The sequence below is a fragment of the Lagenorhynchus albirostris genome, chromosome 21 (genome assembly GCF_949774975.1).
Source record: "Lagenorhynchus albirostris chromosome 21, mLagAlb1.1, whole genome shotgun sequence".
Lineage (NCBI taxonomy): Eukaryota > Metazoa > Chordata > Mammalia > Artiodactyla > Delphinidae > Lagenorhynchus > Lagenorhynchus albirostris.
In genome coordinates this window covers 29,934,391-29,948,717 of record NC_083115.1, presented here as the reverse complement: position 1 = coordinate 29,948,717, position 14,327 = coordinate 29,934,391, and the positions used below count along the sequence as shown (strand labels likewise).

General features: G+C 36.1%; 1 protein-coding gene across 1 annotated transcript in view; it reads left to right on the top strand.

Annotated features, from left to right (window-relative positions):
• Window positions 1–14,327, top strand: part of VEGFC (vascular endothelial growth factor C) — a 79,614-nt gene that overhangs the window by 55,154 nt on the left and 10,133 nt on the right. Inside the window, exon 4 of the mRNA XM_060136487.1 lies at window positions 4,641–4,792. Within this exon, the coding sequence (XP_059992470.1) occupies window positions 4,641–4,792 (152 nt within the window). The remainder of the gene's footprint in view (window positions 1–4,640; window positions 4,793–14,327) is intronic.

The window sequence follows — 14,327 nt, the reverse complement described above, 5'->3', positions numbered from 1 at the left end:
AGGACAAAACAATCTGACAAGAGTATAAGGTTTTTTACTGCATTAAAATATAAAGAATCTATTTATTGTTTCAAAGACTGATGTGTTTGGATAGACCTTAACTCTTTTGAGAGAAAATTATAGTCACTGTGTTGGTTTCAATCTTTATATAAATGACAAGCACAGATTTCATAAGGGAGTTAAACTGCAGGTTCTTGCTTAGCGAGAGCATTTGTGGTAAACTATTTGCTGTGTTTAAAATTCTAACCTAGTATCATCATACATACACAGAGATTTTTTTTTCCCTAATTCGCTCTCATTGTTAGTTTTGCTTAACTAAAACTAGGGACAAGAGTCATTGATTGATGACTGTTATCTTGAGATGACTGTTGGCTTGAGATGACTGGTGACGTATAGGTTCTCAATAAATAGTTATTGAAAACTGAACAAAGAAAGATTTTAAATAAGTTAAAAAATTGTAATTCCTCTAATGAAGGCTCAACTCAGTTTTAAAGAAGAGGAAAAAGAATCATCCAAACAACACTGCCATGAAATCACCACCATTATTACCCCTATTTCATAAATCATGAAACAGCAGCTAAGAGAAGTTAGGTAATTTTTCCAAATCACAGAAGTAGCACAGATGCAGGACTCTAATTAATGTCTGTCTCTTTTTAAGACTAAGATCTTGGTTATTCTTATATCTCTAGTAGAAAAGGGAAGTTGCCAGTTATTTGAAAAGTTTATTTATTTAGGGAAACATGTGAGTTTATAATGTGATTCTAATTATTAATATTTTTCAGCTCAAAAAAAGTTTACATTTTCTGAGCATACTATCTAATTAGGAAAAAGGGCTATAGACATTCTTAGTAACATAGGGATTAAACATAGCAATATAAAATTCACAAATTGGTCTGTAAAAAAGAAAGTGGAATTTATTATACTTATTAAAAAGGAGTAGAAACTGTATTTAATCATTTTAAATGAAAAAAAAAGTCAATCAATACTCACATTTAAAGCTAGTGCAGAAAGGAGGTGGGAAATGAGAGCGGCTCCTTTAATGTGTGACAGCAGCCGGCATTGGCACAATGACGTCTTACTGTCCACACATACAGCACATCTCAGTAGATGTTTCTGATTCTTCTGAAGTCAGCAGATGAATAAAACTCAATTATCAAAAATCTTTTTTCCCTTTAATATTGGTCAAAAGCATCTTTCTCTGGACCCTTAAATTTTTTCCACACTGACACAGTCAATTAGAAAGTTAAGGAAACTGCCTGAAAATCTCAGGTCAAAATTTGGAGGTGGAAGGTGTGTTTCAAAGAGAAGAAAAGGGTTTTTACTTTAATCTTCAGCCTGTTTCTTCCTTTTGATCAAATTAACTGAATTGAGCTGTCAAATTGCCTACTTGGACTCAAACAAGAGACATTTCTATGACATCAATAATTAAATATTTATTTTCCTTAATTAGAAATAATTTTTCTCTCAAACTGCACCACAGTTTTAATGCCTATGAAAAATCTTCAACTTACAGGAAAAAAACAGTTCTCTGAACAGTGATTTGTTTTTTCAGTGCCTCTTTACCTGTCCCTTTATCCTTTTAGTCAGTGTATTCACCAACACAAATCCCTTCCACCCTTTGAAAGTATAGCGCCAGGCTTATTTTACCAGGAAGATGCCTCTTAATATGCATTTGACTGATCTCCATCTCACTAGAACATTCTTCGAAGCCCTAGTTCCTGAATACACACCTGGTGCTTTGGGGCAGGTCCTGAATGGGGACACTGTCCACCCAGGAATGGCCGAAATCTGTCCACGATCACTGATAACACTCACTGTGGTCTCTTTCCCCTTTGGAAACCATGCCAGGGTGGAACCTGGAATGGCAGCAGTCATTGAAAGGAAGGATGCCGCTGAGGTCTGGGGGTGGGAAAGCATCACTCACTCTTCTACAATAGCTGTTATCTCATAGTGCCTTATCCGTCGCTCTCAGGCCCTGTTCTGCCTTGAGTCACTTGAGACGATGCCCCATCTTGCAGTGGTTATTACACGCATTCTGTAAGCAGAAATGCCCTCATGGCCTGACCCGTCTCATCCCTTTCTTTCCAATCGCATGAGGCCACCCTTCTTGTTTCTTCATTCCCACCTGCTCCAGCCCTCAGACTCACTCTGGTACCCAGTTATCTCCACTCAGTCCTTAGCGCGCTTGAAGACCTTTGACCCTGTGACCACACCCACCTTCTTGAAGCTCTCCTCTCTTTGTTTTTCGTTTGTTTGTTTGTTTGTTTTTGCGGTTCGCGGGCCTCTCACTGTTGTGGTCTCTCCCATTGCAGAGCACAGGCTCCGGACGCGCAGGCTCAGCGGCCATGGCTCACGGGCCCAGCCGCTCCGCGGCATGTGGGATCCTCCCAGACCGGGGCACGAACCCGCGTCCCCTGCGTCGGCAGGCGGACTCTCAACCACTGCGCCACCAGGGAAGCCCTCCTCTCTTTCTTTTGCTTCCCTTGACTTAACAGTTCCCCTCCTGGTTCTCCATGGAGGGTCAGACTTCTTCCCAAACATATTCACTGGTTCACGTGCCTTTTTTCACCCCTTATACGTTCCTGTTGCCCAGGTTTCTATTATTAGGCGTGTTCTGTTTTCATTCAGAATGAGCTCACCAAGTATTCTCATCAATGCCCAAGAATTTATTTCCAACTTTAATACCGCTGGCCTTTAAGGGGCTCTCCTAAGCTCTAAGTACATATATCTAATTGCCAGTTAAACATAAATTCTTAGGTTTTTCTGAGCTGACCTGTACATCTTTCTATCATTTCCACTATGACAGAGTTTAATTAAGTAATTTATAAATATATAAATATGAAAATGAAATAAGCAATTCTAAACCACTTTATATATCTTCTATAATGCTGGTTCTTAATGTAGGGTCGAGAGATGTCATAAGAAGTAGAAAAACTGTAGTATATATAGGTAGTACAGAATTCTCTCTCTTAAAATAGTTATACATTGTGCAAAAGATTTCTGCCAGTGTGACATTTTACCTAATAAAAGGCTTTCATCCAAACTGCATAAACAAATGTCTTTTTAGAGAAGAAACTGGTCAACATGGTAATACTGGGATACATTGAGGCCATACGTTGAGATTATCTACATAGAGTAGGAAGTATTCTGGAACACATCTAGAATCCTGAGAATATATGCAAATAATAATAACTCACATCCACACAGCAATCAAAATACATATCACAATCGTATACGTTAGCGTACACAATTTTTAAAACAGTCCCATGAATTAATGGGTCAAATGTTACCCTGAATTTACTGGTTGTTAAAGAAATATACAGCTTCGAGAAGTTAAATGACCTTTCCAAGTTCACCTAACTTATAAGTGGGGTTGCCAATAAAGGTGCCCTGTCTTGTGCCCATTCCTCCTAAGGCACTTAGGCTAAGAAAGTAGCTGAAGTTTTACGCGAATATATAAGAAATACATTTCAAGTGAAGGAAATGTGCATTTATAATTGAGATATTTCTATATTTCATTCTTCAAAATTCATTTCAGTGAATCTCCCTGTAGGCATGGACAGAATGGGCAACTAATTCTATTCCCTAAATATCTGCAGGGATCTTCAACTGTTGGCATGAAATTACAGCAAAGGGTGGAATCACAAGGCTCTGGGGTGTGTTGTCTTTTTTAGCACTACACAAATGTCTGTAAAGGTAGCAAACAACACGTGGTTTAACTACAATTAAATTACTATGAACTGATCTTATCAAGCAGGTAATGGTCAGGATTTCACTTTCACCATTATTACTGATCATAATTTAGATTTTAAGAATCTTTGGCATTTAAATCCTTTTAGTTTTACTTAATCACTAATTTATTTGTATATTCAACTTAAAACATTGTTTTTGTGGAAGGAAGAGGAAAGGCTGAAGTTCTCCACTAATGAGGCATTCAGAATGAGGTTTTAAACGAAATGTTAAGACTCTAATCCACCATCATGTATAATGTCCTACCCTGTTTTACACTTATATTCTCATAATGCCTTCGTCAGAATAGCAGAAACGATCCTTTACTAATGAATGTATTTATTTTTCTTTTAAACATAATAAATTCATAAGATATCTCAGATAAATGTAAAACTACTTTGAGGTTGAAGTTTAATTTGGAATGAAAGTCAGTTTTACATCTATGTATTTTATGTCTGTGTATTCAATTTACATAAAATAGGACTTAACCAAACATTTCAAGGTTGTGTGACCAATAGATTTGCTCTTACATCACAAAGATATTTATATCAGTGCCATTTTTTTAAACCCCTGGAATAATCTAGGACTCTGAAACAATCCTTTTTTCCTTGAACATGTTGATTTGTCACATCTCTGCTCTGTAGTCATTAGTTGGTTATCAGAATTCTAATATGCTTTATAATAGTGACATGAGATAAGCATATGGACTGTTTACTATTCTGATAAAGGATACTTATTAGACGCAAAACAGTTTTTACATTGTAATCATAAAAACTTTAGCATCCTGAATACATTATGCAGCACTACCTAATCATGAAGAGTTAATCTCACTCTTTTTGGACTCCAACATGTACCATAAAAATGCTTTATAGCATCTATATAATTTTTCTTCTTTTGTCCCTTCTTTGTAGTTGTTTGAAATTACAGTGCCTCTCTCTCAAGGCCCCAAACCAGTAACAATCAGTTTTGCCAATCACACTTCCTGCCGATGCATGTCTAAGCTGGATGTTTACAGACAAGTCCATTCAATTATTAGACGTTCCCTGCCAGCAACACTACCACAGTGAGTATGAATTAAATCTATTTTTTTCTTCATCCTCTACTAATATAAAATTATTTCCAAGTAAACACAGTTGATTGAAAGAATTTTTGTGAAATTTGCGATAATATACTTCTGCATCAAATAAAAAGAAGACATTCAACATTCGTGAAATCAACTGTGCAAATTCATAGATGATGCTAAAACTAAAAATATTTGAGCCTAAGATTTTTGGTCCAAAACAAAAAGTAAATATAAATACATTATTTTCCATCTATTAGCATTCAGTTGCCTCTCTTCAATCTCAATTAGTTTTTCTCTATATATCGATTCATATTTTTTATTTCAGCAAGGATTGAATACTGAAATTTTGATTAATACTTGAAATAATTTTTCTTAATATTACTTCAAATTAACAATCAAAGTAACATTTGTTATTCACATTTTTTTCGCATCCTATTTTTTAGTTTGGTATATGGCAACATATGCTTCATTAGATCTTATAAAGGGCCTGGGTAGAGCATCACGTAATGACTCTATGAACAGTTTATAATGAATCATTATGCACTGCCATCTGAGATCTAGGAACTTTTTGCCCCCAGATTAGGATGCAGCTCTTTGTTCTTTAGTATAGCCAGGGAATATGGAATGGGCGTGTAAATAAACCTTAGATAATTCCAACATTTGTAACAAAAGTATAAATAAATTGATGGGTAAACATATACATTTACCAAAAACCTTTTTAGAAACCTTTCATTTTCGTGGGCTTGACAATAAAAGTGATGGGCTAATAGCAGTTTTCCCTGTTAGAGCTCTTTGTGCTGCTTTACTTAGTGTGACAGATAGGAGGCGTTACCTTTCCAGGGACACCGTAGGAAAAACTCAAGGGTAGCCTAATTTGACTGACAGAAAGAAAAAATCTTACAAGCATCTGTGAATAAATTCATACTAATGCAAGTGGAGACAACGGCCCCCTGAAGTAGTAGGTGCGATTTCATTTCCGCAGCCCTGGGAGCTCTATTCACCTGTGTCCCTTGGCAACTCATCCATTCTAAGCACTTCAGTTGTTATCTCTGTATTGATGGTTTCCAGAATTACAGTTCAAGATCTGACCATATTGATGACTTATAATATTTTAAGTCCCTTTTATATAGCTGTGTTTATTATTATATTAGACGTAATAGGTACAAAGTCAAAGATTTATTAAGTCCGTTTATTTACCTCTACATTATTCACAGTAATGGCCTTTCATATTCTTTGAGGCCTTGAAATCATGCAGTTGTCATTAATTCCTTCTTTCCCTTATATCACACCCAAAAGCTATTGATTATTTTGGGGGAGAGGGGAGATATCTGCTCCAACGTAAACTTATTATTTCATTTCCAACACTGTCACCCTGATCCACTTCATTCTGCATGGATTTCTGATTTAATGCGGTGGTTTCAGTACTAGCTTTCTTGTGTCAAATGTGTCTCCAACTCCTGTATAATGTCACAAGTAAGCTTTCAAAGGCATCATTTCATTCATCTGACCAGAAACTGTCAGTGACTTTCAACTTCTCAAAGAATTGGGCACCGATTTTCCACCTCTGTCTTCTGGTGTCAGCCTTCCTTTCTTGTTTTGCTTCTCATTCTTCACCAAGTCTGTGTTTCACAAAGTCTGGTTCCCTAAATACCACGCTTATTTCCTGCTCTGTAACTGTTTCTATTCTGACCTGGCTTAAAATAAATTTACTTTCTTTTCTGCCTTTCCAAAGCCGTATCTATTTCTCAGAGTTCAGGTAAAGGTCTTTCTGCTGCCTTTGTCGTGTCCAAATACCACAGTCACCTTTGCTTCGTGAATTCCCATAGCAATTACTATACTTACTTTATCCTTGCATGGGTTGTTTAGGGGTCTGTAACTGTTGCATGTGAACCTGGATCACGAGAGTATTTCAGGTAGGCTTATGTCTTCTGTAATGTCCAGCTAATAACACTTAAAAATAATTGAGCTGTTAACTACTTTCAGGCCCTAACACACATTGTCTCATTTAACACTGACAAAAGCATCTGTGAAGTTGGTGGTACTTAGCCTTATTTTACAGTTGAAGCTGGTAATCACGTTCCAAACTTGGGAGCTAAACAAGTATACTGCACTCATCAACAAATGTTTCTTAAATAAATAACTTATTTATCTGTATATATCTCATAGCATTTGTGTATTTTACTCATACTTTCATCATTACTTATTCTTCTAACTACTATACTGTATGCTGTTGGAGGTCAAGAAGAGACAAATGTTTGAGCAAAGAGAGCTTGGGTCTTAGTAAGCAGAGCTGAGTTAGGTCTGCCGTTAATTAGCGTTTTAACATTGGGTATTTCATGTCTCTGAACCTCAGTTTGCTTATGTGTAAAATGTAAAGATGTAAAGAGGATTGAAGGAAATACTGAATGCTTCCGCAGTGCTGACTATAGTGTCCAGCATCTAAGAGATAGTCATTAAAGGGCAGATTTATTATTATCATTAAGATTCATGTTGGATTCATTTCCTTGTCTCTTGTGTTTTTCAGTGTGTTTCACTGTGTACAATAAGAAATGTATTTTATATTCCAAGCCAGTGGGCACATAACTGTGTATATGTAATATCCATCTATGTATGTGTGTAATATTTATAATATATATATAATTTTAAAGTAGATGACTATATATAACTTTACATGTAGTTATATACCCATATATAGCTATAAAAATAAAACAAAGTATTATTTTAAAATATTTCCTTTAGAGTAGTGCTATTCAACCTTTGTTTTTTTCCATTATCACCCCCTAAGGATCCTTTTATAGGCATTTTTTCCTAATCACCTCCCCCATGAAATCTGAATACCACAGACACATTTATATCTCTTTATATACCTTAAGTATATCTGGGCTTCATACATTTAAAAGGAAGTAGAAAGCTTACTTTTTTATTCAGCGTAGGATTAAAAAGGACAAAATAAAAATGTTATAGTGAAAAGTTAAAAATGTAAAAGCTATCAATATTAAACGTAACATAACTATTTGCTGAGAAATTTTAAAAGTAATTTATTTACTTATAAAAATGGTAATATGTCAAATTACATATGGAAATTAGCAATTTATATAAACTAACAATACAAATATAATAATTTTTAAAACATTCAAAATAATCATGTTCCAGCAAAAGTAAAATAATTTTTAAAAATAACTAAAAAATTTTTAAGAGAAATTAACTTTAACTTCGGCTTCATATGAGAAAACAATGTTTAACCTATATAACTACTAGATATTCATTTAGAGGGTATCAACAATTTTTCTTCTCGGCATATGACATACAAATGTTTTGATTAACATTTAAGCTCAAACATTATTTGAGCTTAAATACACACAATATGATCAATAACTTCCCACCTAGGTATTTATCCAAGAGAAATATAAACGTATTTCCACACCATAACTTGTAGACAGACGTTCATATAAGCTCTTTAGCCTGTAACTGGGAAGAAACCAACATCCATCAAAGATGAATGAATAAACAAATTGCAGTCTATCCATACAGTGGAATATTACTGCGCAGTCTAAAAAGAATGAACTGTTAATACACACAACAACATGAGTGGATCTCAAAAATGTTAAGCTGAGTGAAAGAAGCTGGACTAAAAGAATGCATACTGTATGATTCAATTTACATGAAACCCTAGAAAAGACAAAGATAATCTAGGCTCAGAGAAAGCAATCAATAGTTGCCCAAAGATGCAGGGGGTGGGGATTGACTGGGATTGAGCAAAGGGAACTTTTTGTGGGTGATGGAAATGTTCTGTATTTTGATGGTGGTGAGCGTTACACAGGTGCACAAATTTGTAAAAAGGCAGTGAATTTAAAATAGGAGCATTTTGGGACTCTCCTGGTGGTCCACTGCACTCCCAATGCAGGGGTCCTGGGTTTGATCCCTGGTCAGGGAACTAGATCCCGCATGCTGCAATTAAGAAGTCTGCATGCCGCAACTAAGACCCAGACCAGCCTAAATAAATAAATTTTTTCATAAAACAAATTAAAAAAAGGAGCATTTTCTTATATGCAAATTATTCCTCAGTAAAATTGATTTTTGAAATGCCAAGAGAAAAAGACCCCTTTCATTAACTATAATTTTGAAATTAGTTGAGGTTCAAAATGGTAGATGTCTTAACATCTTTATGGTGACACTTTAAGTCAAGATTATAATGATTCCTTCGGGGGGAGGGCTTCCCAGCACTCCTTCCCGTGGAGATGAAATCCCGCTCAGTGCTGCCAGGAGGAAGATGAGTCATGTCTTTTCCAAACTCTTGGTGTTATGTTTACATTATTATGAGGTTAAATAAGTAGCATATCATTCGTTTTACGTTATTTAAGAACAGATTAAGTAATTGAGAGAATCATTCACAAAATGAGCCATTCATAAAATAATTCTTGAGTCTCTAAAAAGGGCAAAGAATGTTTCTAGGTTCTGTGCGAGAGGACAGAGATGGGCTTGGTTGCCCCTAACCTCTGTGCATTCAGAGTCAAGGGACAACGTGTGTTATGTTGATATTATTATTGTTATTATTTATTTTCCTAAATATTACTGTGCACCAAGCCACTCTTGCTCGTAACTAGTGCTGCCAGGTGGTGGCCTTGATGACACACACCACAGAGCAGAGTGTGCTCGCTGTAGGTGCTTCTTGGTTTGAAAATTCCTCCTCTGCTCACTAGCCCTTTTGAGTTCTGCTAAGTTCTATAAACTTTTTGTGACACTTTTTCATCTTTAAAACAAAACAATAAAATGTTACATATAACACAATACAGTATAAGATGTATAACCTATAGTCCTCACAATCTATTCAATAACATGACACTATATTACATATTAATCTAAGATTATAATACCATAATAGAACAACAATTATGATGATGATAACATCTAACCCACAAGGGTGTAATGATGTTTATTGTCAGTATTCATGTGAAATATTAGCCCAGTGCCTGACACACAGTAAGCGTTCAATAAACATTGGCTGCTATTTTTACTGACATTTTACAAATGAGAAAATTGAGTCTTAGAAATGTAATTAGCCTATACAAAGCTAAAAACTAAAAAAAAAAAAGTGTCAGAAGGAGATAAAAAGTCAAGTTTTCCTTTTTCTTAAGCTCTCCCCCAATAGCATAGAGCATTTCTAGTATTTTCAAAACAAAATTCAAGTCTCAATAGCAGCAGCAACAAAAAATACCATAAATTCAGAGGTGGAGGACAGTATCTAACAGAAAGGGTTAGTTATCATGTTCATATGGATGTTCTCATAGATTGTTCTCTTTTTTCCAGTTATTCCCTCTTATATTTTCCTTCAGATTAAATCCCATGAATTTCTATGGCCCCGTTAATGATGGAGACTCTCTTTTTATGGAGGGAGCCGTTTATGCTTAAGAAGCGATGCCCAAGATCTTTCTACTTGGTGTTTATTCATTCATGAGTATTTATGTTGAGCCTTCTATGTGCATAGCACTGTGCTAGGAAATGTAGGATTTTTATAAATGGATTATGTAATTTCTTAACTAAAGCAACTTATGTACCAGAGGACAAACATACACAAATATATCTAATATAATAAGTGTACAATACACTATGCTGTGCTTCATTCAGCCATTCAGCAGACAGTTATCATGTGCCCTCTAGGTACTACTGTTGTGCTAGGCTATAGAGATAGATAGGATTGCTATTCCAGAAGAAATCCCATAAGTGAGTCAGACATGTAACCTTAGGACTGGAATGGGTGTAGGAGAGGAGGTGACGGTGGATGCGTGACTGCAGCAGAGTGTGTGATGGAGAGGGTCTGCAGAAGTGCAAACGCCATTCCAGGGATGGACTTCTTCTCTCTTTCCCTTCCAGTCGCTCAGGAACCACTACAAGACACATGTAGGGACGTGATATTTACATCTTATATGACAGAATGAACAGCCTGGTGGCAATGTAGTACGTGAATTAGAGAAGCAAAACAGGAGTTGGAAAATGTGGAGAGGACACTTCTGAAATAATCCAAGAGAGAAATAATAAGAGTGGGTACCAAGGCAGTGGAAGTGGGGATGGAAAGACATTTGAAATATGAGAAAGTATATGACTTGGCAACTGCGTGTGTGGGACGACAAAGAGGGAGAAGTTGAAGATGAAACTGCAGGTATGATATTCAAAAAGACGGGGAATACCTGTTCACGGGAAGAACGGGTTTGTGAAGGAGAATTTAGTATTTACGTGTGCACTTTGAGTTTTTGCAGCATCTCTGAGAAATCAGAGTGGAACGTTCAGCAGACAGTGGATCTGGGGCTGGGGAGACACTGGGGTCGGGGGGCATGCCCGTTGGGTAGCTGCCAATAGGTAACTGGCACTTAGAGCAATTGGAAGAAATTAAACCAGCCAAAGAAAATATGGGACATAAGCAGGGAAGAGGGGCAGCAGATGACACCATGGGGAATATGAATGTTTCAGAAACTTGGAGAAATCATAGACTAGCACGAGACTGAGAGAGACCAATCAGAAAATTTAGGCATAAAAACTGGGCGAGAAATATATTACCAAATCCAAAAGATATTGCAAAAGCCAACAAGAGTTGAAGGAAAGAAGTGGTGAGAGGATCAAATATCAGAAAAAGCTTAAGAGTGGTTAGGACTGACTCCATGACCTGAAGGATACAGAGATAACATATGCATTTATTAATGACCTACTATGTGCTAGGCGCAGAGAGAGAGGGTGAGAAAGAAAGAGGGTAAGCAAGAGAGTGAGAGAGAAAGTCTCAATTACGCATGAGAAGCTGAATCAGAGGGATCAAGTAACTTTCCCCAATGTCACACAACTAAAAATGTAGGAAAGCAGAGATTCCAACTAAATTAGGAGCCAATTCATCCCTTTGGGGGTGCAGTCATTACTGCATTTTTAACTTCTTGAAATTAAAAACAATAACTTCAAGCATACAGTAAAGGACAAAAAATGACATCTTTCTGCCCCAATTCAAAATTTGACAAACATTTTGTCATATTCACTTAAGATACAACCCAAAGCCCCAGTCACCGTTCTTCATCCTTGATTCCCAGAAGTAACCACTACGCAGAAATTGTACTATTCTCATTCGTGCTTTGCTATTTTTATAGCAGGTGGATGTATTAACATACCATGAGAGATTATAGGGTACACCTTGGTGTGTTTAAATTTTTGTGTTAAAATTGGGCCATTAGTTTTAGTCTCAACAGTATGTTTTATAGATGTAATCATTGATTTCTGTAGGCCTGGTGTGTTCATTAAACAGCTGCATAGTATGCCATTGGATGAATAGATAGGTAGATAGATACAGATAGATAGATAGATAGTTTTTTCATGATTATTCTATGACATTATACTATAGGGAAGGCAATATTGAAGCATTAGGAAAAGAATAAAATCAAAGGAGAGAGATGTCACATTTGACAGACAAGTGCCTTGCAGTTAATTTTACCCACTGGTAAATGTATTGGTTAGTCAATTGGTTATCATTAACAATGTTCCTAAAGTTATCCTAAAGAAAATAACACGTTCTGGGACCAATGAATAGAATCGAATAATTTAACTGGATTTAAATCTGTAAAAGCAGTAGAGATAAATTACAAAGGCAATGCTGAGACTATGCTTCTGGAGCTTTGAGCACAGCCTGCGGTGTTTTGCCTCTGTACAGGTATTGGGGAAGCATAGGGAGTTCTGTGAGTAGAGAAATGACAAGACATTGCTCACCATGGCCAAGGTAGCTTGAGTTGTTTTAATGGTTAATAAAGATGGAGGATATGTATTATTTCAGCCTGATAAAGAGGCTGTATCATGGGGGAGAGGCATGTTATGGTGAGAAAGACAAAAAGGAAGGGTGAAGAAAGGTGCAAAAATTGACAAATCTAGCCTGAAGGCTAATTTGTGAGTTTGTTTACTGCCTTTATTTCTTTTACAAAAGTGTTAACAATGTTTACTAAGATACCCAGTAAAGCATACCTGCTTCTAAGAAGTTACAGTTATTCAGGTTTATTAGGGAAACTTCATTCTTGTGACAGTTCATCTGTTCAACAAACAGAGTAGATTTACAGCCACGAAAACCTTTGATTTAGAATCTGAGTGTCTTTGGACTGTTCATCTATTACAATGGATCCTTAGTCCTAATGCTTAGAAACTTGAATATCCATGAGTTTTTCTTTTTCCCCTTTTAATTTTTCATTATTTCCCTTTTGATTTCAAGATTGTACATTGTTGCTTTACACAAAATAGAGATAAACAGAATAGCATGTTGATTTTAATAAACTATTTCAGAGCAGAAATGTGAAGATAATTTACCTGCCAATTAAACTGTGACATAGTCTAGCACCAGTAGATCAGAAACCACCCTTTTTTTCAGCATTTTAAAACATGAATTTTTATTCTTCCCTGAAAATATCCTCTTCGCAGGTCAAGCCCTAGGTTCATACGCAATTATTTTTGAAATCTTAATTCATATGTCTATTCATCCTCTTTCCTACAAAGCTCATCATCTAAATATTGTCAAACACCTTCAAATGAGCACCTATGATATGAACTCAGGTAAGAGATTCCAGACCCTGAAGCGTATTTTTTTCCAAAAGGAAGCCAACCATGCTGTAGAGTGTGCCTGTCTTTGGGCTGTCTGTTTCTGCTTTCTAAAAGTTAATAATGGAGAGCACAGCATCCCTGTGGCTTGCTGATTGACTGGTAGAAATGACAGCAAAATGTATATGACTGAGAAGATTTCATCAGTACATCCTCTGCGCTAGGCTGTTTCTGTAATGTTACCCATAGGTAGGGGCTATTAGATCAAAGATTTTGTGACATTTAATGTCAAGTTTACCCAGATCACATTGATGATTATTTTTAATAAATGTCCATATTATTAGACCACATCTACCAATCATCTTCTAAAAAATCTGTAGACTTTTTTAGAAATTTTAGGTTTATAGAAACACTGAGCAGGAAGCCATTGCTCTCCCCCAACTAGTTCCCCTATTATTAGCATCTTTTTTTTAAAAAAAATAGGTCTTTATTGGAGTATAATTAGTGTGGTACATCTGATACCATTGATGAGCCAATACTGATACATTATCAACTAAAATCCATAGTTTACTTTAGTATCTTTTTGTTGCACATTATATGGATTTTGACAAATGCATAATGACAGGTATTCACCATTATATTGTCTTACAGAATGTTTCACTGCCCTCATAACCCCTGTTCAGCCCTACTTCCCTTCCCCGAAACACTGCCCTCAACCAGTCATTTTGATGTCGTAGCGACACTCTCATGCCCTCAACACATGTTGTCATTGTTTTGGTTTTGCTTTTTTGTTGAGATGTGACTGTGATGAGACAATGAGACCAGTGGCTATTGAAGGACATTTTTACTGAATTCCTGGTTACTATTTTATCATTTCTCTGTTCTGATTCTGTTAGTTCGAGTTAAATATAGCAATAAAAACTGACAAACTGACCAATAGAGTAACTGCTAGATTTCCATTGTTTCAACCTACCATACCTCTCTC